The sequence below is a fragment of the Passer montanus genome, unplaced genomic scaffold (assembly GCF_014805655.1).
Source record: "Passer montanus isolate IOZ18808 unplaced genomic scaffold, ASM1480565v1 scaffold203, whole genome shotgun sequence".
NCBI lineage: Eukaryota > Metazoa > Chordata > Aves > Passeriformes > Passeridae > Passer > Passer montanus.
In genome coordinates, this window is record NW_024366626.1 from 132,049 (window position 1) to 157,023 (window position 24,975).

Sequence of the window (24,975 nt, forward strand, 5' to 3'; positions counted from 1 at the left end):
AGGGCTGCACATCACAGACAGGGGTTGGGGTACACTGACCTTGACCACGTCACTAGACTGAGCCCAGTGGCTCATTAAGGGCATTGTTCTGCCCTGATGAGGATTGAACTTCAAATGCCCATACATTTGCCTTTTTTTCCTTGGTGAACAGAGACCTTTCTTCCTTTTTTCTCTGTTTATTCTTAGCAGTCAGTCTCTGTTTGAAGACTTCAAGTAGTAAAGACTGTTTTGTTTTGTTTTACACATTATGCAGATCATAACTATTAGCATACAGACTTTAACCAAAAATAATAATCCTTTTCTGTTTGTTTTTTTTTACTGGAAGAAATGTAGAAAGCTTGCTTCACTGTTAAAAGGTAACAAAGATTGTACAGAACTCTTCCATGGTTTGGTAATTTGCCCAGTCTCAGTTTTTTCCCTTTATGTGACAGATCTTTTTGTACTAAAAAATAGTATAAACATATGGGGTCTTGAAATATTTTTTTAAAGTCACGGATGCAAAGCCAAGCCTCCAAAAGGTAAATCTTTGGCATGTTTTTGTGTGGATCATTTGTAAAAAGACATTTTCATGCAATCCATACCTAATTATATATTCTTTATCTATGCAGTAAAGAGTGGGGGGAAAAAGTGTGGAAAAACTGAATTCAGTGAAATTCATGAAACGCAGAGGTAGCATAATAGAACAAGAGCAACCCTTGTAGCCTCTTTCTCATCCTCCCAGACCTGATGTGTTTTTATCATGGGAGTAGGAGATCATTGCCCACTAGGATAGGGTAGTGAGCACAGGGCTCTGTTTTTGTCTGGTATATTTACTGACAGGCTTACTAACAGCAGTAAAAGGCATACATCTCCTTGCAGAAAATAATTAAGTTGCTAAGCTTCAAATCATACACATAAGTAGTATGTAAAATGTATTAGTATATTAAATTATTATAGTAACATGTATTAAAGATGTACCTGTGGAAGAGCTGTAAATTGCTGGATGGTGAAGCTGTGGTAGACAGCTCTGTAGCCCTGTACCCTGAACTGCCAGAATAACCTGAGTGAACATTAAGCAGCCATTAAAGAGAAGGACAGAAGAAAGTAGAAAATGCTGATGTTCAGATACACTGGATCCTGCTTGGCTTAGAGAAATGACTAAGTATGTCTGAATGCGGGAAAAAGATTTTGCCAAATATCATTCTGAGCAGTGGTTAACTAAATTTGCTAAAAAATAGGGATGTTTGTTGTCAAGAATTATTGTATTCATAATGGTACTTAAATTTTTCAAAATCATGGGCTGCTGAGGAGCTGCCATTAAAATGTAGATGGTAAGAAACTCAAAGTACAGCCAGTGAAGACTATAACTGCTCCAGATTAAAGAGCATTACTTGTAAGAATACAGAAGGAGCTCTTTGTTTTTCATGTTTTGGTGCTAGAATAATTTGTCAGCATTTCAGGTTTAGAGACAAATCAAAGGCAGGCTCCGTGTCTCTTGGGTGAAGAAGTGTCCTGTAGGTCCTCAGTAGCACCAACAGTGGACCAAGCATTCATGGAAGTCTTCAGATACTAAACTTACAGAAACCCTTTGAATTTTATGTTAATCAGATGTTTTTGTAAATGTTACTCACTTTTTTGAAGGATATTTCACTTAAACCTAATGCCCTGAATGTAGAAATAACCTGCCTCACACCTTGAAATGCTTCCTTGGCAGTAATTTGGAAACTGAGTATTGAAACATAATTTTTCTGGATAATTTGAATGCTGATAGGATATAAAAAGGTGCTGATAGTGGCTGCATGGTTATTGTTTGCATACTGTTCATTCAAACTGGTTGTATCTTCATACTGGAATTGCTTCATTTCCCTCAAACAGGTACAAATTCCTCTGGTAGTATTATGCCGTTTTGACATGCTTATAGTTATAGGCCTCTCATTTTTTATATTTCTACCTAGATAAAAAATTCTTGCTGTAAGTGTGTAATAACTTTTTGCCTGGAGAGCACTGTTCTGCCACTAAAACTTCATCTGCAATACTTAATAGAATCCATGCTAAAAATTTTTCTCTGTATGTTGCAAACCTACTCAATTTCAAACATCTTTCCTAGAAAACTGTAAGTTAATTTGTTTTACACATCAAGCATTTTCTACTCTCCAAGTGCAAAAAGAGGAGATATAGAAGGACCATATTAAAAAAAATGTGAGGCTTTTGGAGCATCTCTTTTTAACCACTGTCTCCATTCTGCTGAACAGTTTGGAGGAACTGATCTGCAGTAATTCCACAGAAAATAAAATAGATAGTGTTGTGAAAGAAGCATAGGTACTGGTAAATTATATTTATTTCGCATGATTGAAAGTGCTGCTGTAGATTCTCACTACAGGTGCTTAGAAAACAGGAATAAACCTTAAGGAGTTCTATTTAAAAAACAAACGAACAAAACCAAAACCTGACTGACTGCATTCTCAAATCAGACATTTACTCATGTGCCAAAGTCTGCGAAGATTTGAGGAAAGTATGTTACTATTTCAATTTGCATTAATTTATTGGCAGTCTGAATTTTCAGTACAAGCTGTAGAAGAGGAAATTGCTCTCCTGAGTAGATTTGGCTTCAAACAGCTCTTGAGTAGTTGAGAAGACTACAAGTAATTCTTGTGAGATTTTTGCATTCCCTGAAAATGCATTGCTGTATGTTTTGCTCTAGCTGAATTCAAGAGCCTGTGTGGAAATATTCCTGGCTTCACTTTTGACATCCATACTGGAAAAGCTGTTGGTAAGTTTCACCAATCTTATTTTATCCCAGAATTGTTTTGCATAATTTTTTTGAGCCTGCATAATGTTAACCAAAAGAAGCATTTCATATACTACTAAAGTTGTTAAATTTCATTTTGGAGTTACAGTGGTGACACAAATTGCAACCAATTTTTATGTAAAATACTTTTTTTTTTTAAGCTTCTGCATTTTGTTGTGGTATTTTGCTTACCTGCCACCATTCGAGTTCATGATTTTGAGTTTTAATCAATATGGTAAAAAGCTTTGGCTTCAAAAATACTGTGGGGCTTCTCTGCACATTTGTGAGTTTTGCATCTTGGCCAATGCTTAGTGTAACTCTGTTTTGATCACTTCCTAAACTTCACATGCCATTTTCTGCCATAATGGGCATGTGTGTGGTTCTGTAACCTGTGTGTAATTTCTGTAGCTGAAAAGGAGCGTCTCAACTCAGTTGTAAACAGAGTGAAAATGAGAATCCTTGCAGCGTGTAAAGACATGATGAACTGTACTTAAAGTAGCTCCTCTGCCTTTCAGACATTGATGAATGTAAGGAAATCCCAGGAATCTGTGCCAATGGAGTTTGCATCAATCAGATTGGCAGCTTCCGCTGTGAGTGCCCCACTGGATTCAGCTACAATGACCTGCTCCTGGTCTGTGAAGGTGATTTGAAATTTGGTTATTTTCTCGTTAGCCCCCTTGAGCTTATCCTAAAGGGAAGGGGAACATTTAATTCATGTGGTTTTAGAAATCTAAGAGACAGACTGGGAGCTTTTGTAGGGCTCAAGGTTATAAATCAGTTTAAGTGCTTGTCTTTATTATGGATGCACATGCACCGAATAAAATTTGTAATTGTCTTCTGTAAAGCCCCTAAATAGGTAGTCAGTGCCTTTGTTTTGTTTTATTTTAGGGAGTAAATTTAATTCTTGCTCTTAGAATTGCTCAAAAAAAAGTATCTTGGATTTTTTTTCCAACTTGTGCCTCTTTTAGAGGCAGAGATACTCATAGAACCTCATCAAGTTTTGTGTGTTGCAAAGCCAGTAGGAGATTTGTCATTTGTTCGAGGATTTTGTGCAGCCTAAAAAGTTACAAACTGTGCCACTTAGTTTTTCAGCTCAAAGGTGAAAAGGAAGCTTTTTTTAATACAAAAATTTCTTTAGGCAGATATTGCAGGTTTCCAAAGTGACTTTGATGCATGTTAAGTTGGATTAGTGGTATCTTTTTTCATCAAGAAGGTGGCATGGGTGAATGGTGTTGGTTTTGCTTTTTGTGTGCACTCCCAGCACACAGGGCTGGAGGTCAGGCTGCTGAGGTTTCCTCTTGCACAGACAGACAATGCAGTGTAAATCTGAGGCAGGGGTAGTTTCTGATGCATGAACTCTTGCTTTTCCAGATATTGACGAGTGCAGCAACGGGGACAACCTCTGCCAGAGAAATGCTGACTGTATCAACAGCCCTGGGAGCTACCGCTGCGAGTGTGCTGCTGGCTTTAAACTGTCCCCCAACGGTGCCTGCATTGGTAAGAAATCAGATGGCTTTTCTCTCCTGTTTTTACCTCACCAATGGTATGTGTGTGCTTCTCTCAGCGTCCTTTATTTCCTGTCACCTCGTGCATTGTGTTTTGCTTTATAGCCGCATTTCTCAGTAAAAGGAAAGAAAGTGATGTTTTTAAAGGACATTTTCTAGGTATCAGGCAAATTCTGACAGTAGTTTTATCCTCAAGGTGTGTAAGCAAGCACTTCCCTTAAAATGAAGCTCTCTTATGATTCAGATTTACTTACAGATAATTTAGAATCTGGTTTAAATCATAACAGCGGATTGTAAAAACGTTATTTGTGTAAAACGAGGATGTAATGCAGGTCAATAGCATGCACCATCTGTTTTGTGTTTTTGTTGTAGATCGCAATGAATGTCTGGAAATTCCTAACGTTTGCAGTCATGGTTTGTGTGTGGACATGCAGGGAAGCTACCAGTGCATATGTCACAATGGCTTCAAGGCATCCCAAGATCAGACTATGTGCATGGGTATGGAGAGAAAATCCTTTCCTGTGTGTGGTTTTTTTGGCTGTGGGCTCTTTTGAGAGGGGAAGATGAGTCTAATTTTTTCAGTAGGTTATACTGACATTAAGAAAATGATTCAGGCATTTCTGAGTTTGGTTTTTTGTTTTTTTGGGGGGAATAAAGTCTGTGAAGCTGTTCTTGGAGGGCATAAATTAACTTGAGAAAAAAACTCAGAACAAAGCAATGTGTTCTGAGATAGCTCCATGTTACTGAAGAAACATTTTCACAGAAATACATCATAGTGGCTTATTCAACAGGGAGTTTTATAGGATGTATCAGAGAGTGAGAGAGCTTAGAGCTAAAACCACACATTTTCCAATGATTTAAATCCGTTGAGTTCATGTGTCATTTAAAAAAAGCAGAATCCCCCTTTTAATGTAACTTTATACTAATTTCATGTGAAAGTGATGACATGATAGCGATGATATAAGAAATAAGATTGAGCAATAATAATCTTATTCTTTTAATTCATAATCTTTGTTCTTAATCTGTTTAGCTACAGGGTTTTAAAATGAAAAGGTGATGCATTTCAACTTTAAATAGGTATTTAAAACCTATTTGTGTTGTAGTACATATTCATATTTGCCAGAGTCTTCTTGTATTTAAACTAAATCACATTTGTCAGGTGATCAGAGGAGGCTATTTGAGAAAGTGACCTGTTTAGACAATGTAAAATTTTAAAGAACTAGCAGGACAAAATCACAAGAGCTTTCAGATCCCCATGAAACTCCAGAAATTACTGTAACACACAGGAGACGCTGAACTCTAGTTCCTTTTAAAATGGATATTTGCAAAAGTTTTTAAGCAGTCTTTGTAATTCTGGATGTGATATTGATATTATCCATTTACTTTTATAAATTGAGTTATATTTTCAACTGCTTTTCATGGGCTCTGAAGTACAGAATATATATAACAATTTATCATTTTAGGGCTGTGATGCTTAATCTTTTGTACTCAATCCTGATCACCTGTACATGTTAAAGAAATTAAGAAACGTTAGTATGGAAAACAAAAAGATGGAATGCCTTCAGATAATTGCACATACACATTTATTTTTCCATGTAATAGTACCTTTTATTTTAAAATACACACAAAATTACATCCTGTAGTGTTTTTCTTTGTGTACTGAGAAGCTGTAAAAATCTGTAGCATAAATGACAAATGAAATGAGGGACCAAAGTTTAGGATACTGCAGTTCTGCACAGACAACACATCCCCCATATCTGGGAAAACCAGTTCCTACCTGCAGTTTGTCTCTCCTTGCAGATGTTGATGAGTGTGAACAGTATCCATGTGGAAATGGAACCTGCAAGAACACAGTTGGATCATACAACTGCCTGTGTTATCCAGGATTTGAATTAACTCGTAATAATGATTGTGTGGGTAAGAGACCTAATCCAAGCTCTTATTTTCATTGCTGCTGGCTTGGCATGGCAAGGAGGACAGTGTGTAGTTAAGAAGAGGAGATGCCAGGATGTGAAGAAAGTTAATTGAGTGCAGTAGCTTCTGTAACCAGCCCTAGAGATTAATCCTTTCTGTCATGTTTTAAACTAATTAAAAGTGTTTTTTCCTCACAGTCAATTGAGGTAATATAGTATTATCCTAAATATCTGGACTGCTGGGGCAACTTTCAGCTCAGTGATGCTGTAATGCATCTCTCAACTCTTTTAGACTACCTTAGTATTTACAGCACAGTCCACGGCACCACTTATTCTGTCCCACCACCAGGGCTGCTTCATGAATTTAAAATAATTCCTTTATTTCACCATTTTGCTTGCCACTTGCACAGGGTGAGAAAGGTGAGAAAGAAGAAGCAGACCAGCAGTAAGAAAGCCAGGACAGCTGATCTGTAACCCTCCAGATCTGCTCTCCTAAAATGAGCAAAATCATGCAGAGCTGACACAGGCATTGCTATTTCACATTCCCTAAAGCACAGGGCACCAGTATCTGATAAGTTTGGACTGCTTTGATTCCTGGGTTCTTGTGATAAAGCAACCAACACCTTCCTGGGCTGAGAAACAGGCTCATAAGCCTGGAGATCTCCCTTGTGCAGAGCATAAGCAAAGAAAAGAGGGAGGCTTTACACTCCTTCCTGCTACAGAAGGAAGACACAGCAAGTCTTCAGCTTCAGGAGAGAACTGTTACATCTTTTAAAAAGCATTTTAAATCCTTTTCTTGTGTTTATGCAGGCAAGAAAAACTTAAAGTAACAAGAATGTGATGCAAAGTACAAGTTTTTCTTACAGCTTGATGCTTATTCAAAATCCTTTTCATTTATTCGTCCTCATACATATTTTTTCCTTATGCAGTGCTCCTTTAAGTCTGTGTTTCTGAAGTAATCCTACAAAATAACAAAAATTTTAAAACATATTTTCAGAACTGCTACTAGGGAGAAAATCATCCTGTGGAAAGCAAATTACATAGTCCAAAACTTGAGATTGGCAGAGATGGGTTTTTAGGAGGAAACTCAAGTTCCTGTTCTGGCTCCAGATAAAATCCAGAGCACCCCAAGTAACATTTTCTCCTCTCTTGGTAAACTTGTTGTCATGCAGTCTCTTAAGAGTAATTGAATATCTCCAGATGTAGTAACTGAAGTAATGCTAGAAGGCTGGAAATTGTAATACCCTATAAAAAACTGTGGTTAAATTAGAATGTGCATCTTGGTGCTCGAGTGAGAGTTACTTTCCTCCAGCTGTCAGCTGATTTCTTGTTGCTACAAGATGCACTTTTTCCACAGAAATACTAAGAATTGAAACTTGAGTGTGTTCATAACATACTGTATGTAGTATGCTGGGACTCAATTCTCACTTCTTGGGTTCAATTTTGATATTTTTAACTTTTTTTTATCAGATATTGATGAGTGCAGTTCCTTTGGTCAGGTGTGCAGAAATGGACGGTGTTTCAATGAAATTGGTTCTTTCAAGTGTTTGTGTAACGAAGGATACGAGCTCACTCTGGATGGCAAGAATTGTGTAGGTACGTATGAAACACATGATGTTCAGGTACTGGTGAGCTGAAATAAACTAATAGCTCCCGTGTAGAGGGAAGCAACACCGTCTGAATATCTGAATATCAAAAGAGAATGATGGTGACTTAAATGAAAACTCATTTTTTTAGAATAGTTGTCGGTCTTCAAGCAATTAATTGTCTTAGAAAAAGAAAATTAGTACAGAACCCTTCAGTGTTTTTCATATTTTGTTACCATAAGAATTACAAGATTCTAAACCTTTCTTGATTTCCTCCATTCCCCAAAGATACCAACGAGTGTGTGGCACTGCCTGGTTCGTGCTCTCCTGGTACCTGCCAAAATTTGGAAGGCTCATTCAGGTGCATCTGTCCGCCAGGATATGAAGTAAAAAGTGAAAGTTGTATTGGTAAGGCAAGTTGTAACTGTTGCTCCTGAACAATTTAAGAATTTGTATGTGGTTCTAATTGGGTGAAAAGCAGTTGTTACACCCTGATGATTGTTAATGTTTCCTGACTTAAGGTGACAGGGAATAGGTTTGAAAAGTCTTCAGGAAGAGATTTTAAAAGGAAAGGCAGAAGAATATTTTATACTGTATAGTACTCTATTTTGAACACTGATGCCTTCATTAATGCAAACCAAAATACTTTTACAAAGAAAGTATTTTGTCTTTCAGTGACTTCTGAAAAAATATGATTTATGATTCATATAACAGGTGTTGTCACTGTATTTATGTAATTTTTGCAGAAGATAATTGGCAATCAATGCCTGAACTAATAAGCATTTGGTTTCAGAGGGAAATGAAGTTTGAAAAATCTTGATAAAATTATGGGATTATAGGAACAATCAGTTAAGTCAATTTCTTCTAACAACAGTTTTCTGAGTTTGTTGTTTTGTATAATGCCTCTAAAGTGCTGAGATTCGCAGGAGGAGAAGGAGGAGACCAGTCCTCAATTTTTGTTTGTTCATAGAGGTCTCACTTAAAGCCTTGAATGCCACTCAGGAGCTGAATGTCACACACTGAATTAAGATTTGCTGGCGGAGAGCAAGAAATTAATCCAAATTTCAAATTGCTTTTCCGACAGAGCAAAGTATGGGATACTGTGAATTTATTGGGCATTTAAGACTTACTGCCACCTAATCTGTGTGGCTGCAGGAACAGGAACCATTTTGAAGTTTTTGTCTTGAACAACAGGATTTATTTTTCTAAGCCCCAGAGTTCTCTCAGCCACTTGTATCATGCCACCAAATATTCAGTTTGCCTGCCAACTTCATGATTTCTTTTGGCAGCTGCTGGCTCCGTATTAGCAGTTATGTTTGAGGTGAATTCAAATCACCTACAGTTCTAAAGTCATGAATATAAAATAATGGAAGCTTTTGGTTTTCAAGGAATGTTACTGTTTATGGCCACTTTAGTACCTTCTCAGAATCTATGTTTTTGAGAGCATCAGTGACTGCCAGACAGATTTTTTTGCCCAAACTGAATGAAAGGGTCTTGCTTGCATTCTTTTGTCATACTGCCAAATGTCCAGAAAATCTGAAGCTAGATCTCCTAGGAAATACCCAGATTATCACATGTGATTGCACTAAAACTTAGATTAATATTTTGACAGCCCTTGCAGCAGATGTTCCTCATTACCCTCTGTTGATGTTGTGTGCAAACAGCTTTATGAGAATCCATTGCTGCTGTCTGTGATGTGAAGGTTGGCAGTGGCTGATTGCTTTGTGAGCTCAGGGTGATTATATGCAGGAGAAAACAGAAAACTGGGGCCACAGAAAAATTCTTAGCTTTCACCTACCCATGTGATGTATTCCCTTCCATTGTATAGGAATATATAATAATATATATTAGGGAAAATAAAGGGAAAAGGACTTGTTTACTTCCACAGTCTGGCTGGTCACCTTCTCCTTCATGGCCACAGAAAGAGCTTTAGCACCAAACCATTCATTGCAGTAGTAATGAGCACTTCAAAAGAGCAACTTTCCTATGCAGCTGAATTTCTGAGTTTTGTATATTTACAGCTATCACAGCAACTGGGAAATTATTTCCCATTTTCTCTGAAATAAGCTGACTTAGAGTGCTTCACACAGAATGTAGCCTGGGAAACTACTGGAATTCAGTCAAATGCCAGATTGTGCTGCAGTGGTTTGTCCATGTGCTGTACCTAACAGCAATTTATGAAAGTAGGACTCAAGGTTTCTCAGAAGTTATATCACAGATTCTACTCCCACCTGATTTATTCTCTCCACTTACATTTTCCAAGTAATGAAGATTGTATTTCCATTGTTTTCTTAGCTGAGCAGTTTTCTAAATTTCAGTACAGCAGAGAATTCAGTAAATACGGGCAAAAATGGCACCACAAATTTGAGTATTCAACATCCATGAAGCTAATTTTCATGGAAGGAGAGCCTTGTTCCTGCCTATACTTTGGTCAAGCTCAATGTGGCTTTTATTGTGGAATGCTTATATAGCCACAGGCTTCTGTGATGGCTCTTCCAATATTCCTTACTGAAAGACTGAAAAAGCATTGTACTTTGAAGATTAATAAAATACATCTCATAATTTATCAGATTATAATTACCTTTAAAAATTACCATAGCAAGATAGTTTATATATTATTTTGGCATTTGCAGAATAGGATAAGTTAAAATATAGTTTGGAATAATAGATATGAAAAATTAAGGGTCTCTTAATATATTATTTTCCTGCTTTTTCTGTTGTCTGTACAAATGGGGGATGTACATCTGGTGTTGTTTCAGCTGCACAATTTTACAGACACTTGATATTTACACTAAATACTAGTACTTTGGCTCATGCGTTTCATAATTATTTAATATAATATTTAATGATATACTGCTATTAAAAAATAAATCTTAATTTCTAATACTAATAGACTATAGGTTATTCAATAGAAGAGGAATACATTTGAAATAACACAATGAAAGTGGCAGTAAAAGACTGCTGCATATAAATCTGGGCATGTAAATGCAATTAAATGTATTTCTATGCTAATAACTAGCTATAGTTCCTGTCCCAGAATCTTCCAGGGAGCATGAAAAAAGTATAGCTTTAATTTAAAAGAACGCCCAACATACAGATTTTTAAAAAATAATATTTGGATGTTTATAGATAGATTTTTCTTTACAGAAAAATATTGTTCCTGTGGGAAATATATTCTGAAAGCATTTGTTTAACATGTATGTTTTGATTATAATGGTGTTTAAAAAAGAAGGTTCATGCCATTGAGAAACTCTAATTTGAAGGAGTCAGTGAAACCTGCAGCCTGCTTTAACTCTTGGTCTCTTTTATTGGAAGCTGCTTCAGTTAAATCAATAACAAAACAATCTTCCTTGACAGCAGATGAGGTTGTGGTGAAGGTTTCTCTGTTGCTTTGCAGATATTAACGAGTGTGATGAGGATCCCAACATCTGCCAATCAATAACAAAACAATCTTCCTTAGGAGGTCACACAGGTGAGGTTGTGGTGAAGGTTTCTCTGTTGCTTTGCAGATATTAACGAGTGTGACGAGGATCCCAACATCTGCCTCTTCGGGTCCTGCACGAACACCCCGGGAGCGTTCCAGTGCATCTGCCCCACAGGTTTTGTGCTGTCTGAGAACGGGCGGAGGTGCTTTGGTGAGTTCACAGACAAGGAACGCAATATCTCAGTCTGAAAGATAACAGGTTCTCTGTAGAAACCCCTCCCAGTTTGTATCCGTGCAAGGATTGCTAAGTGCTTTTTAAAAAGTATGAAAAATATGGGTCTTAGGTTGTTTCTCTCAGGGCAGTCATCATCTGGCTTGGGAGAAGGTTCTAGCTCTGCATAACTGTATTTTCTTCTCCTAGATACTCGTCAGAGCTTCTGTTTCACCAACTTTGAGAACGGGAAGTGCTCAGTGCCAAAGGCTTTCAACACCACAAAGGCCAAGTGTTGCTGCAGTAAAATGCCAGGAGAGGGATGGGGTGATCCTTGTGAGCTCTGTCCAAAGGAAGAGGAAGGTACACATCTAAAGTTTAAAATTTGTTGCTGGGGGAAAAGGAGGAGCACATTGCAGTTGCACTTTTTGTTCATTAGAAAGAGAGATCTTTCTGGTATTTTCTCTCAGTGGCTTTTTCCAGAATGATTTTTCAAGTCAGCAAAAGCAGTAAAATTAAATGGAAGAAACCACAGACAAAGAGAAAAACTTATTTCTTGGTTTTGCTCTGTATAGACCTGAACTAGTTATCCTTTTGTGTTGACTTTAACCATGTGTCATGATTCTGTCTCTCACTTGCTTTATTTTCTGAAGAAAATGTATCTCTATAGTTGCTTTTCAGGACCTGTGCCCATATGGTCATGGAACTATTCCTGGAATTGATGATACACGTGAAGGTAGCTATTCTTCTGAATATAAAAAGTAAATATTAATACATAAAACTGTGCTTGGACATTACAGCATGTGACAGTTTACTCCTCACAGCTGCTCGTGACAAGAAGCTGACATGTAAAATGTGTTAAAAGAATACTTCTGTAAGTGCATGGCTCGAGACAAACATGCTTTTTTTAAGACTTGAAATGCATCAGCTGAGTGGCTGTTAATATCTTCCTGCTTTTTAGATGTCAATGAATGTCTTGAAAGCCCAGGGATTTGCTCCAATGGTCACTGCATCAATACTGATGGATCGTTCCGCTGCGAGTGCCCCATGGGATACAACTTGGATTTCACAGGAGTGCATTGCATAGGTGGGTGCAGTTATAGGAACTGGAGCTCTTGAACTTAAAACACAGCTTGCCCCAGTTCTCTTCACTCTGCATTTCTTCATTATGAACAGATACAGATGAATGTTCCATTGGCAACCCCTGTGGAAACGGAACGTGCTCCAACGTGGTTGGCAGCTTTGAGTGCAGCTGTCATGAAGGATTTGAGCCAGGCCCAATGATGAATTGTGAAGGTAACCTGTCCTCTTCATTTTTTTTTTTCTTTCCCTTTGGCTTTTGTCCAGTCCTCGGCATTCAAATTACTTTATTAGCCATGCTTTTCATGCTGTAATAACTCAGAGGAGAAACAAGTTTCTATGCTTTGAAATATGTCATTAGAAAAGAAATCTGAATTGATTTAAGCAGAACTTTTAGTATATCACAAGACTTCCCACACATGCCCATGTGGGGCATTCTCAAAAATGTTGTATTTTATGAATCATAATTAGTTTGCTTTCTGAAGCTGACATTTCTCATCACACAAAAGTACATTAGATATGAGCACATAATTAAAATGTGAAATAGGCCTGCCCTACCTTGCCATACTAAGGTCAGGTAGTTCTATATATATATACAGTGCCATTATTCTTAAACAGTGCATTCAGTTTTCTCTAGTTACTCAAAAGCTGATAGTTTGAATTACTGCTTTTCTGATAATTTCATCTGAAGAGAGAAACATAGTGTAACAAAACCTTCTCGGTGATTGTTGTGGTGGTAGAGAATTACTGTTTTGTTTCTCTGTGCTCAGATATCAATGAGTGTGCTCAGAACCCCCTGCTGTGTGCTTTTCGTTGTATCAACACTTACGGTTTCTACGAGTGCACCTGCCCAGTGGGATATGAGCTAAGGGAAGACCAAAAGATGTGCAAAGGTAATGGCTGATGTATGAACTTCTCCCCACCTTCCATCACCAACACATAATCCAAATATTTCTGTGCATCTTGCATTCATCCTCTCAGTGGAATGTAGCGAACAGCCCAGCAGGTGATGATTGGCTCTTTCAGAACTCACAAAAAAAGCAGTATTTAGAGTTTCTGTCACCAAGTGTAACCCTTGATGGGGACTGCAAAGCCAAGAGTGTCACAGTGGTGAATTTCATCTTTAACATGACAACATGATACAGCTCATGAGGATCAAGATGATTGCATATAATCCTAGATTTTGGGGTTTTCCTTCAGTGCTTTTACTTAGGGAGCCTGTATGTCCTTTCTCTTGAAGTTGTGTTCAGCAACTGAAGCTAGTGGAAGAAAGTTCAAACACAAAATGTGTGTTTTTTTCCAGATCTAGATGAGTGTGCTGAAGGTCTCCATGACTGTGAATCAAGAGGCATGATTTGCAAAAATCTGATTGGTACTTTCGTGTGCATTTGTCCTCCTGGGATGACCCAGAGACCTGATGGGGAAGGATGCACAGGTAAAGTTTAGAAGGGGAAGAAGGCATCTAATGGAATATACAAAAACAAAGAAAAAAAATTATTTTATATGTGTATATATATACATATATAAAATCAGAAAATAGTAATTCATGAAGAACACTTAAGATACCTAATGATAACAAATATCTTAAACCTTCTATTTTGTTTCAATGTGAGTTCTTGCTGACTAATAAGGATTCCAGAGTAAAAACTCCATTGTTCTAAAGCTAAATCCAGAAGTTTTGTAGACAGTTGTTACATCTAAAAAATAATTTGCCAAAAAAATGAGACCTCAGTTTATGGGGAGGAAGCAAGATTTTAATAAATAAAAAGTTATATTTTCTTTAGCATTAGTATAAATTATGTGTCACCCCTTTAAAGAATTAAGACTCCTAGGATTCTGAAACCAGCTATAAGTGTCATAAAGGATGAAAGATATGGAAACTGAAAGATATGGAAACTGCCATAGTTCAAAGCAATTCCACATCCTGGAAGTAAACACACACCTTTTCTTCATCATTTACTCAATTAGTTGAGGGTAAGACAATAGGTATATTTTAGCAAATTGTACTTTCCTAGTATGTAGCAAAAAACCCAGGACTGTTCCAAAATTCTCTGGAGAAAAAAAAAACAAACACCCATCTTAATGAATGTTTTAAATAGAAGTGTTTTATAAAAAAATCTTCCTTCAGCAAGAGAATGACTCAAACACCCATCTTAATTAATGTTTTAAAACATGTATAAAAAAATCTTCCTTCAGCAAGAGAATGACTACTCTCTTTGAGAGATCTTCATGATTTTTTTTTTTAATTTACAGAAAATAATCTTTATTAACAAGAATTTGTCCTTTCTTTTTGGCATATAATTCTGCCATTAAAGAACCTGAGGTTTTCCTGAGGTTTATTGTAAGCATCTAAAAATTTGTGTAACTGCTTACAGTATGTGTGCCATTAGCTATGGAAGAAAATACATGAAGACTGTAAACTTTTTAGGAAATATTATGTGGACTGAAATATTACTTCTTGTGGGAGAGATCAAGTGTGTATCCAGAGACTCTTGATAATTACAGAGTGAAGATCTGTCACTCAAATCATGCATGTATTCCAATTTTATTTAAATTTAACTTACCAGGTAAATGTTGTGACTGGAACTTGCTCTGCTGTGTTCTCTGCTTCTTGTTGTAAACTGTAAAGAATTAAAGCTTTGGTCCTGGGATGGAGTACAGAAGGAATGGGATAGGATAATGAAATGGGATAATGCTCCTTTGAAAGCCCTTTCCAGGCTTAATCAGTTGATTTTTCCACGTCTTGGAAATATTTTTCAAATGTTACATGGAATATTTAATGTATTCTAGAAATTCTGATATATTTTCTTGTAGTGAAATGCTGTTGTTGGTGTATTTATATTTTATTTTTGTTCTTACTGTGTCTGTTACTGTTATAGTTGTTATTAATATATTATATTTTTTGTAAAGATGAGAACGAGTGCCGCTCCAAGCCAGGGGTCTGTGAAAATGGACGTTGTGTGAATGTTGTTGGCAGCTACAGATGTGAATGTAATGAAGGATTCCTGTCAAGTCCATCAGGCACTGAGTGTCTTGGTAAATATCTCTCTTGTACACATTCCATCTCACATTAGAGAGTAAATGCAGAGAGAAAACTAGGCTTCTGAAAACCTAACAGCTCTCATAGCTACAGAAATTAAATAATTACACTTCTCAGTTAAATAATGATGCAATATTAAATAATATGTTTAAATATTTTTACATAATTTTAGGAATGAACAGCTTGTAGTAATCAGGCCTCACATAGAAGCATCTTAATTCCATAGGACATAAATGTAGGCAAAATACAGGGATTTTTGAAGAAGAATTTAGTCAACTTTAGATAATTCAAAAATGGATGCAGAGTAAAATTGAGTGTTTGCTTATTCAGAGTGTGATCTTAAGCACCATATGGCAACCAAGCATCTGAATTTTCTGCACCTTTTATTCAGACATAAAATACTGTGGTTTTACCAGAAAATTGCAAGAAATTTTTTTTGAGGCAAGCCTGCAAGATACATGCTGATGAAGGGGTTTTGTTCAGTACATTCATGTATTTTTAATACACTCATATTTGTCAATTGCACTACAAAATCCATCATTCCCTTTTTTGGAGTCAAACAGAACCACAAAAATTTACTTTTTCTTGACCAGTGTTCAGGTGTACATACAGTACTGAAAGGGTGTATTTATTTATTTATGTGTTCTTGCATGTTTAAGCATAATTATCTTATGGCACTACTGTAAAACCAGCTCCCTCTAAATTGTCATGAGGAGTGTGCTGACTTCATGGCTAAGCAATAACATTGAAGTGCAGAGTATTTCCTAAGGATTAGAACCAGATGGGAAGAGAAAACTGAAGTCTCTTAACCCCAGCCAGTCATTAATGGCAAGGAAATAGCCTCTTTGGAGGTCATTATTGCTTTCCTATATTGAATGTGTAATTTTCTTACTACTTTCTGCCTTGGGAAGATTTGCTTTTTGCTGCTTTTCTTTTCAGATTTCCTGGGTTAGAAATTACAATGAAAAATGGATCTGGTAGAAACACAGAATTTCTTCTGAATTATAGCATGAGCACTAAGTCACAGATTACATTGTTTTAAATACATTGTGCAAACCTTTATATTCCACTCACATTAACATGCATTCCACATCTCGAAGTGGTGACAAAGCATTTATGTATTTTTCAGGTCATAATGTCCCTAAAGACCTGCACAGTATCCTTGTCTGGGAGAACAGAAATCTGCAGAGTCTTGCAAATTATTACAGCAAATATTTTGTTTCACAGAACTGACACTTCTAGTGAGGACAGCTTTATTTAATGGAAACAGTTAAGTTACCAGGGGGACAAATTAAGTCTTTCCTAAAGCCCAAAGTTTGCCTTTTGACTAATTCTTGTAAGAAATGTACAGATTCTTCTAATCTGTAAAAGACAAGATCAGCTGAGTATTGATACATATACACATTCTGAGGGATCACTATTGGCTTCAAGAGAATAAAAAGAAAATATTTTATTTAAAACCATGAGCATTTTCACATCAGTAATTGACAATGTCTCCATTTTAATCAAGAAATAAGACAGGTGACATAGAAGATAGAAGAGATTTTATCTTCTACATAGAAGATAAAATCTCTGCAAGATTTTGAGTTTCTAGTAGCACTGGAAGCTGGGATTTTTTTTTTCTCTCAGCTGCCTGTTTGTAGGTAACCTGTAGGAGCCCCTTGACTTTAAAACTTTGCTCCCCTTTCATTATTTATAGGCATTAACCAAAAAGTTTAAAAATTAAAATAGAATTTACCAGGGGCATACCAACAATAAGGCCATACAATTTTATTTTTTCCCCAAAAAAATCTAAGAGTACCACTGAAGTACTGAGTTGCATATATACTTTCAAGTTGTAAGGATTTTTTATTTAAACCACAGCAGGATAATTACAGATGATCAAATGTGTTATTTTGGCCAGTTAAACAAACAAACAAAACTTCAAACCCCACTCCAAATAAATCAGTGGAAGCTGAAGTGGAAGCTCAGTGTTGCCCTCAGCCTGGTTTCCTTTCATAAGCTTTTCTGCAAGAACCATATTCTCAGCTATCTCTTGTGCTCTTTGTGCAGAGCAATAGTGTCAAGAGGGCAGAAAACAGATTTTGAAATGCAGCAATTACAGCTAAGGAAAAGAGTCTATCCAGTCTGTCCACTATTTCTATTTTCTTGGTTAGTAAAGAGTTGTACATATTTAATACATGTTATTTTACTACCAAGGGCGCAGCTTTCCTGGAAGCAAAACTCTTTCCCAGCTCAAGCAGACACTGAACATTAGGGATGCCTTGGATATATTTGGAATGGCAGCATATTGCTAGAACACCCAACAATTCTGAAGGGCTGCATCAGGATGGACGTGATGCTAGCTAATCACCTTCTGCTGCTTGCATATACTGACAGAGAGCCAGGATAATGCACCAGATGCTTGATGGAGCAGATCTTTATCTCCTTCCCTGTTCCAGCCTCTCTCCTTGTTCCTCACAGACAACCGCCGGGGGTTTTGCTTTGCTGAGGTCCTGCAGACCATGTGCCAGATGGCTTCCAGCAGCCAGAGCCTTGTCACCAGGTCCGAGTGCTGCTGCGACGGGGGCCGGGGCTGGGGGAACCAGTGCAGGCTCTGCCCCCTGCCCGGAACCACCCCGTACAAGAAACTCTGTCCTCACGGATCAGGCTACACCACAGATGGAAGAGGTATTTGCAGGGATGAAAAGAGGCAGAAAAGGGGAAAAGCGTATGCTCGCACGGTTAAGAAGACGCAGAGTTCTCTTTGAAGTTCCTTCGGAGAATTTCCTGTTAAACAACAGAGTTTGATTTTTCAAATAATGCTGAGAGACCAGAAATTAAAAACACGTTTGGCAGTAGCTGCAAACAGATCAACTGGGCAGAAATATCAGGATTAGGATCTGGTTGGAAGTACCAACCAGTAACCAAAAACTAGAAATTGTCCCAAAGCTTTTGTATTACTGAAAAGGTGGACACATGGCAAAGGCAACAAGCATCTCATGTAACAATGATCTCACAATGCTTTGCAGGTACTATTTCCACACAGAAAGAAGCTAATGTGTATTTTTTAGTGTTGGTGATAATGTTTGACATGGAAGTAGTCATAAGAACATTGTCTTGTATGGGCTTTTATTTGGAGTTAGCAAAACTGGAATCTGAGTACCCAGTGAATCAGCAGGAAGGTGTTGGTGCAAAGAACAGAAATGAGATTTGAAAGATGTTTGGCTTTGGAGTCAGATCCATTTTTAAAGAGGGAGAAGGGAGAAAGTTCCTGTCAGAAGCATGATGATGAGGAGCTGCAAAAATGGAAGAGAAGAAAAAAGTAGAATTTAAAACTGAGACATGACGTATTTAATAATTTCCATACAGATATTGATGAGTGTAAGGTCCTGCCAAACCTGTGCAGGAATGGGCAGTGCATTAACACCATGGGCTCCTTCCGGTGCTTTTGCAAAGCTGGCTACACCACTGACATAACTGGCACATCTTGTAATGGTAAGATTCATTAATTAGTCATCAGTTGAAGTAATCATCAGTTATTTTTTTTAGTTGTTACACAGTGATGTACCAACCTTTATAAACACTTGCTGCAAAATATTTTTTTGTCTCTTTTATCTCATGTCCTCTATTTCTTTTCACAATTTGTACTTCTGGTTTTGTGTTTCATTTGGGGAAAAGGAGGAACAAGTGTTAACAATACTGTGCTGGCAGTATTCCTGCAGTGGAATGATCACTGAAGTTGGTTAAAGCTGTGCAACCACTTTAAGTGGTAAACCAGCTCAATCCTTCACTTCTGCATTTTTCCCCACTTTTTTGTTAGTTTGCAGGTACAAGTGTAGTGTACCAAAAAGTAAGTATTTGTTGCTTAGATGAAAATACCAATGCCACTCTCCCTCTAGTGTATTACTCCTTCAAGACACTTAGTCGTGGTAGTGGCCACCCCATATAAACTTCACAGCAACACATTCATAGAGAAAGGAATAGGAGCCCTGAACAAATGTACATGGGGGGCTTTCTTCTGTGAGCATTTGTCTCTAAAATGTTGTGCTGTGAAGCAGACATCTTTCTGTCAGAGAGATGAGGACAAAAGATCACTTAATATTTTCCTCTCATTAGATCTTGATGAGTGCTCCCAGTCCCCCAGACCATGCAATTTTATCTGCAAGAACTCAGAAGGGAGCTATCAGTGCTCGTGCCCCCGGGGCTATGTCCTTCAGGAAGATGGAAAGACATGTAAAGGTAAGGAGGTTATCCACAGTGCCTTTTAATTTGGTTACAACTTAACTTAAAAGGAATTGGTTTTAAAGTGTGGTATTTTTATGAAATTTGAGTGAATCTACTTCTTTGTTGACATCTTTAAGACAACATCTCTTACTTTCAGATCTTGATGAATGTCAAACCAAACAACACAATTGTCAGTTTCTCTGTGTCAACACCCTTGGAGGCTTCACATGCAAATGCCCACCTGGTTTTACACAGCATCACACAGCTTGTATTGGTAAGAAAAACACTGATTTTCCTTCACAAGCTTATCTGTAAGAACAACATTCTCAGCTATCTCTTGTGCTCTTTGTGCAGAGCAATAGTGTCAAGAGGGCAGAAAACAGATTTTGAAAAGCAGCAATTGCAGCTAAAGAAAAAATGAGTCTATCCAGTCTGTCCACTATTTCTATTTTCTTGGTTAGTAAAGAGTTGTACATATTTAATACATGTTATTATGTTCTAAGTATAACCACATGGAGACGAAAGGATGAATTATTAAAATCTCATTTAAAATGTAGTTAACCAAAACCAGACTGCATTTTCTTTTTTTAGTTGACACAGATGTCTTCAGATCTTAAGCATATGTATAAATCTTGCCAACTGAAACTGTTTTAGTTCAGCTAACACAAAAGGGCAGCATTTTTCCAATATCAGCAATTACATGCCTGCTCCTCCACACTCATATCACAACTGAACTACCATTAGCACTTGCAATTTATTAATTACTCATAGGTCTGCATGAGTCTCCAGTTCATCTGGCATTTAAAAATGAAAAGCTACAAATTAAAATGTTGCACCTTTGTGGATTTTATTGTTATTTTACATGACATCATGCCACAAGGTAAAACCGCCTTCTCTCTCCTCTGTATTTTGAAGATAACAATGAATGTGGTTCTCATCCATCACTGTGTGGATCAAAAGGAATTTGCCAAAACACTCCTGGAAGTTTTACCTGTGAATGTCAAAGGGGATTTTCTCTGGATTCTACTGGATTAAACTGTGAAGGTAACTATGAAGAGTCAGATTTTTTTATGGAGTGAATCCTTACTTCAGTTTCTAGAGAACCATTTGATGTTAAAGATAGAGAAAAGAGAGCACCAGCCATAGTAAAAGTAATTACAAAAAGAAATTGGGAAGTATTATAGACTGATTGTAAGTATAACAAAAGCATATGCAAATATGTACTATCTTGAGTAATTTGTACAGAAATCAGGATAGAAAGGTGACTGTTTAGTTGACCTCTTCAGCAGTTGTTTTCAGCTTCACATAGGTTTATGAATCTAAAAGTATAGGAGTTGTGGGTCTTTTTTACATTTATGTCTTCATGTGTCTGAACAGAATCTCCGTACAATTTTCATTTTGGCTAATTCTAATTAGATTAGATTCTAAATTCTGTACTTAATTCTCCTACCACAGAGTTACACACTGAGAAGGCCAGTTCACTGCATTCAGAAATGTAATTAATGCAGTTTATATTGATGAGCTTTATCTCTCTTGGCCCAAGGGAAAGCCTCAGTTAGAAATCTCTATTTGAGAGCTCCAGACTTCTCAGTGGGCCTCAGTTATTGAGCAGAGAAGAAACTAAAAGGCAGTGCAAGGCCACCTGGCTGCTGAGAATTAAAAATGCAAGAGCATACACAAAGAAATTTATGACCTCTCAAAATACCAACAACTCTAATAGAGCATTTAAAACAGGAATTGGTATTTGGAGCCTATTTCTAGAACTGCAGTCCAGAAATATATGCAGCTAGAAGTTCTAAGATTTATCTCCTGTCAGTTTACTTTGTTCTCATAAAGTGCATATGTCCTGGTGTTCCTATAAAACAAAAAACTATTTCTTTATTTTCTAGACTTGCATACTGTACCTTAAAAATTGGGTTGCTTACAATCTGCTTATTTCCTACAGCAGATACAATTTAAGATGTGTGAATTTTTAGAATTTGGAGGGTGGGATGGTTGTGGCTGTCATCTTTTGTTAACACTTGTCTCAGAAACTTTTTATGTGGCTTTTTATTTTCACTTGCAGAGACATCCTAATTTGACATTCAAACACTAAAGTATGTCTCACGAAACTGAAAGCTTATCCCTAAGTGGTTGCTTTAAAACTGAAATTACAAAACCCATCAAATTCTAAGCATTACAGTAAAGCAACCATGTCTGGGATTACTGGGAATAGTGTTTATTCTCCAAAATTGAGTACTGAAAAGGCTCAAGAACTAAAATCAGATTATTGATTAATAAGAACTAGACATTAGTTGACTTCCAGGCTTTCCGAAAAAAAAAGTCTTCATGGTCCTTCCATCTGACAGCAGTGCTCCTCTGTCATAAGTCACAGAACCATAAAATGGCTGGAATTGGAAGAGACCTCAAAGCCCATCCAGTGCCACCCCAGCCATGTCAGGGACACCTTCCCCTGTGCCAGGCTGCTCCAGCCCCAGTGTCCAGCCTGGCCTTGGGCACTGCCAGGGATCCAGGGGCAGCCCCAGCTGCTCTGGGCACCCTGTGCCAGCCCTGCCCACCCTGCCAGGGAACAATTCCTTCTCAATATCCAGGTTAAATTTAACCTTCTTCAGCTTAAAGCCATTCTTTCTTGTTCCATCACTACCTATCCTTTCCAGATTTCCTGTAGCCCTTTTAGGCACTGGAAGGGCCTCTGAGGTCTCCTTGAAACCTTCTTTTTTCCAGACTGAACATCCCAAACTTTCTCAGTCTGTCCTTGTAGCAGAGCTGCTCCGTGCTCTGCCCAGCCTGGAGCCTCCTCCGGCCTGGCTGCAGCAACTCCAGCTCCTTGCTGGGCTGGCCCAGGGCTGGGGCAGCTCTGCAGGTGGGCTCTGGCTGAGGGGAGAGGGGCAGAATCCCCCCTGCCCTCGGGGGCAGCACAGGTTTGGCTTCTTGGGCTGCCAGACCACACAGCTGGGTCACAACAAACTTCTGATCCAGCAGTGTTTGGCAGTGGGTGTAATCCTGTGTCGTGCTCTGCTTCCCTCCTGAACACACAGATGTGGATGAATGTGATGGAAACCATAGGTGCCAGCACGGCTGTCAGAACATCCTGGGTGGATACAGATGTGGGTGCCCTCAAGGATTTATCCAGCACTACCAGTGGAATCAGTGTGTTGGTAAGGAAACAAGCAGCACAGAATTTAAACAGCAAATGTATCCGAGTGTTCATAGGGACAGCACTAGGCAAGGGCAAGAATGAGCAGAACAAAGTGGGAGACACAAATGCTTTTTGTGTGTCCCACTCCTTCCATAGACTTAACTGCTCCCAATGTAAATTGGGAGGTAGCAAGAAAACACACTCAGCCTTTTGAAACTCCCCGTGACAATTAGTTTTCCTAGAAAGGTCTACATTCTGACCTGTTTCTTCTGTGAAAAATCTCCATCATTGAATGTTCATTGAATTCCTGAAAGTACCAATGTGAATACCTCTGCTGAGGGAAAAAAAGCATTAAAAAAACCATACCTGTCATTAAAAAAACACAAAAAAGCATTAAAAAACCATTAGCAATTTAAGAATTCTACAGAATAGCATCTAAAGCAAATGGTGGGGAAAGAAATCAACAAAACGATTAAGGGTTTCCTTCTTCCAAAATACAGTCTTAAGGCCACCAACAGTTCTTTGTGCAGGGAATGGGATAAATTAAGAAGCTCAGGTGTTCTGTTTAGATTTAGCTCATTCAATCCACCACTTGAACTAAGCTGTATCACAAACAAAGCAAACTGTGGGATTTTTTTTATTAATGAAAACATACAGAAACAATATCAGCCACTGCTGTTCACAAAGACCAATACAAAATATTTACCTTTTCAGGTTTGGTTTCATGGTTTTCTGTCAGTGGTATCATAATCAGAGCATGACTGTGAGCACTGCTGTACATTTCATTTAGGCTGACTTTGCTCTTCTGATTTATACATAAAAATTAATTTATTTTACACATTGTAATATTAAGTAGCACACCAGCCAGTTTCTCAGAAGTCCCAATCACCATGACCACTCCTGGCTTAATACTGCTCTTCAGCAAAGAAAGCAAAGGACTGGGGCTAGAGTGACAGAACCCAAAATGAACAGCTTCCACAAAACCCCAAACCAGCTTAAGCTTCTGTAAATTATAGTCATCAAAAGAATCTCCCTCCAAGTGACTGCAGGCAAGAACGTCAAAGCATTCACTAGTGGTCTTGGTGAGGAAAACCTACAGGTTTTAGAGAAGTACCTTGGTTAGAGAAATGAAATAACCATGACACTAGCTGACAAAACATGACTTTCCATACCACAATCTTCCTTTTTTTTTTTTTTTTTTTGCCTGAAACTAAATTCAAGTCACACTGACTGGAGGTGTCATCTTGACTATATTTTAACACCCACAAGTGAAGATGATACTCCTTTTCTCTTTCAGAAACCAAGTGTCTCTGGGATGATGAGGTCAGGGATGCAGCAGAGCCCTGGGACTGGCAGAAGCTGTGATTTGTTAGTTGCATCATGCTGACCTGTTGTCTCTCAGACTAGAATTTTTGTGTTTGCTTACCAGATGAAAACGAATGCTCCAATCCTCACATGTGTGGCTCTGCTTCTTGCTACAACACCCTGGGGAGTTACAGGTGTGTGTGCCCCTCGGGCTTCTCCTATGACCAGTTCTCCCACGCCTGCCACGATGTGAATGAGTGCTCTTCTGCCAAGAACCCCTGCAATTATGGTTGCTCCAACACTGAGGGTGGATATCTCTGTGGCTGCCCACCTGGCTACTACAGAGTTGGACAAGGGTGAGTTTCTCCACACAGCTTTTCACCAAAGACACATTCAGAAGGTGCAGAGGTGCAAATTAAGGACAAGCTACTAAGTCCTTTCTAGTTTTGGGCTAAATATACAGAAACTAGAAAAAAATTTAAATGTCTGTACATGTAACAGGACATTAATTTTAAATGTAGCATATAAATAACATTAAATAAGATCTGCTTTCTCCCCCAGTATCAGCACATGAAGTCCTTCACAGATCTGCTGAGTGGGGATTGCTAATGCATAAGGATAGGTACCATGTCCACTGAGATAATTAAGGGGTTTAAGTATCACTGTAAGCACAAATTAACATTGTTCTGGTACAGGGCAGGCTGGCTTTTTTTTGTTTCTCTGTGGAACTTGTAGATGAAAATTAGATCAGGCTAAAAGCCTTCAGCCAGCGTTTGCATTTCCCTCAGTAAGCCACTCT

At 38.0% G+C, this 24,975-nt stretch overlaps 1 protein-coding gene across 1 annotated transcript in view; it reads left to right on the forward strand.

Moving 5' to 3' along the window:
* The window catches only part of LOC120501793 (fibrillin-2-like), a 120,936-nt gene that overhangs the window by 92,505 nt on the left and 3,456 nt on the right, over positions 1-24,975 (forward strand). Inside the window, exons 42-63 of the mRNA XM_039708482.1 lie at positions 2,681-2,749; positions 3,283-3,408; positions 4,139-4,264; positions 4,645-4,770; positions 6,073-6,189; positions 7,656-7,781; positions 8,060-8,179; positions 11,281-11,406; positions 11,617-11,769; positions 12,077-12,142; positions 12,368-12,493; positions 12,583-12,702; positions 13,257-13,379; positions 13,790-13,921; positions 15,397-15,522; positions 17,990-18,196; positions 18,878-19,003; positions 19,625-19,747; positions 19,890-20,006; positions 20,648-20,776; positions 22,771-22,890; positions 24,301-24,532. Of these exons, the coding sequence (XP_039564416.1) occupies positions 2,681-2,749; positions 3,283-3,408; positions 4,139-4,264; positions 4,645-4,770; positions 6,073-6,189; positions 7,656-7,781; positions 8,060-8,179; positions 11,281-11,406; positions 11,617-11,769; positions 12,077-12,142; positions 12,368-12,493; positions 12,583-12,702; positions 13,257-13,379; positions 13,790-13,921; positions 15,397-15,522; positions 17,990-18,196; positions 18,878-19,003; positions 19,625-19,747; positions 19,890-20,006; positions 20,648-20,776; positions 22,771-22,890; positions 24,301-24,532 (2,836 nt within the window). The remainder of the gene's footprint in view (positions 1-2,680; positions 2,750-3,282; positions 3,409-4,138; positions 4,265-4,644; positions 4,771-6,072; positions 6,190-7,655; positions 7,782-8,059; positions 8,180-11,280; positions 11,407-11,616; positions 11,770-12,076; positions 12,143-12,367; positions 12,494-12,582; positions 12,703-13,256; positions 13,380-13,789; positions 13,922-15,396; positions 15,523-17,989; positions 18,197-18,877; positions 19,004-19,624; positions 19,748-19,889; positions 20,007-20,647; positions 20,777-22,770; positions 22,891-24,300; positions 24,533-24,975) is intronic.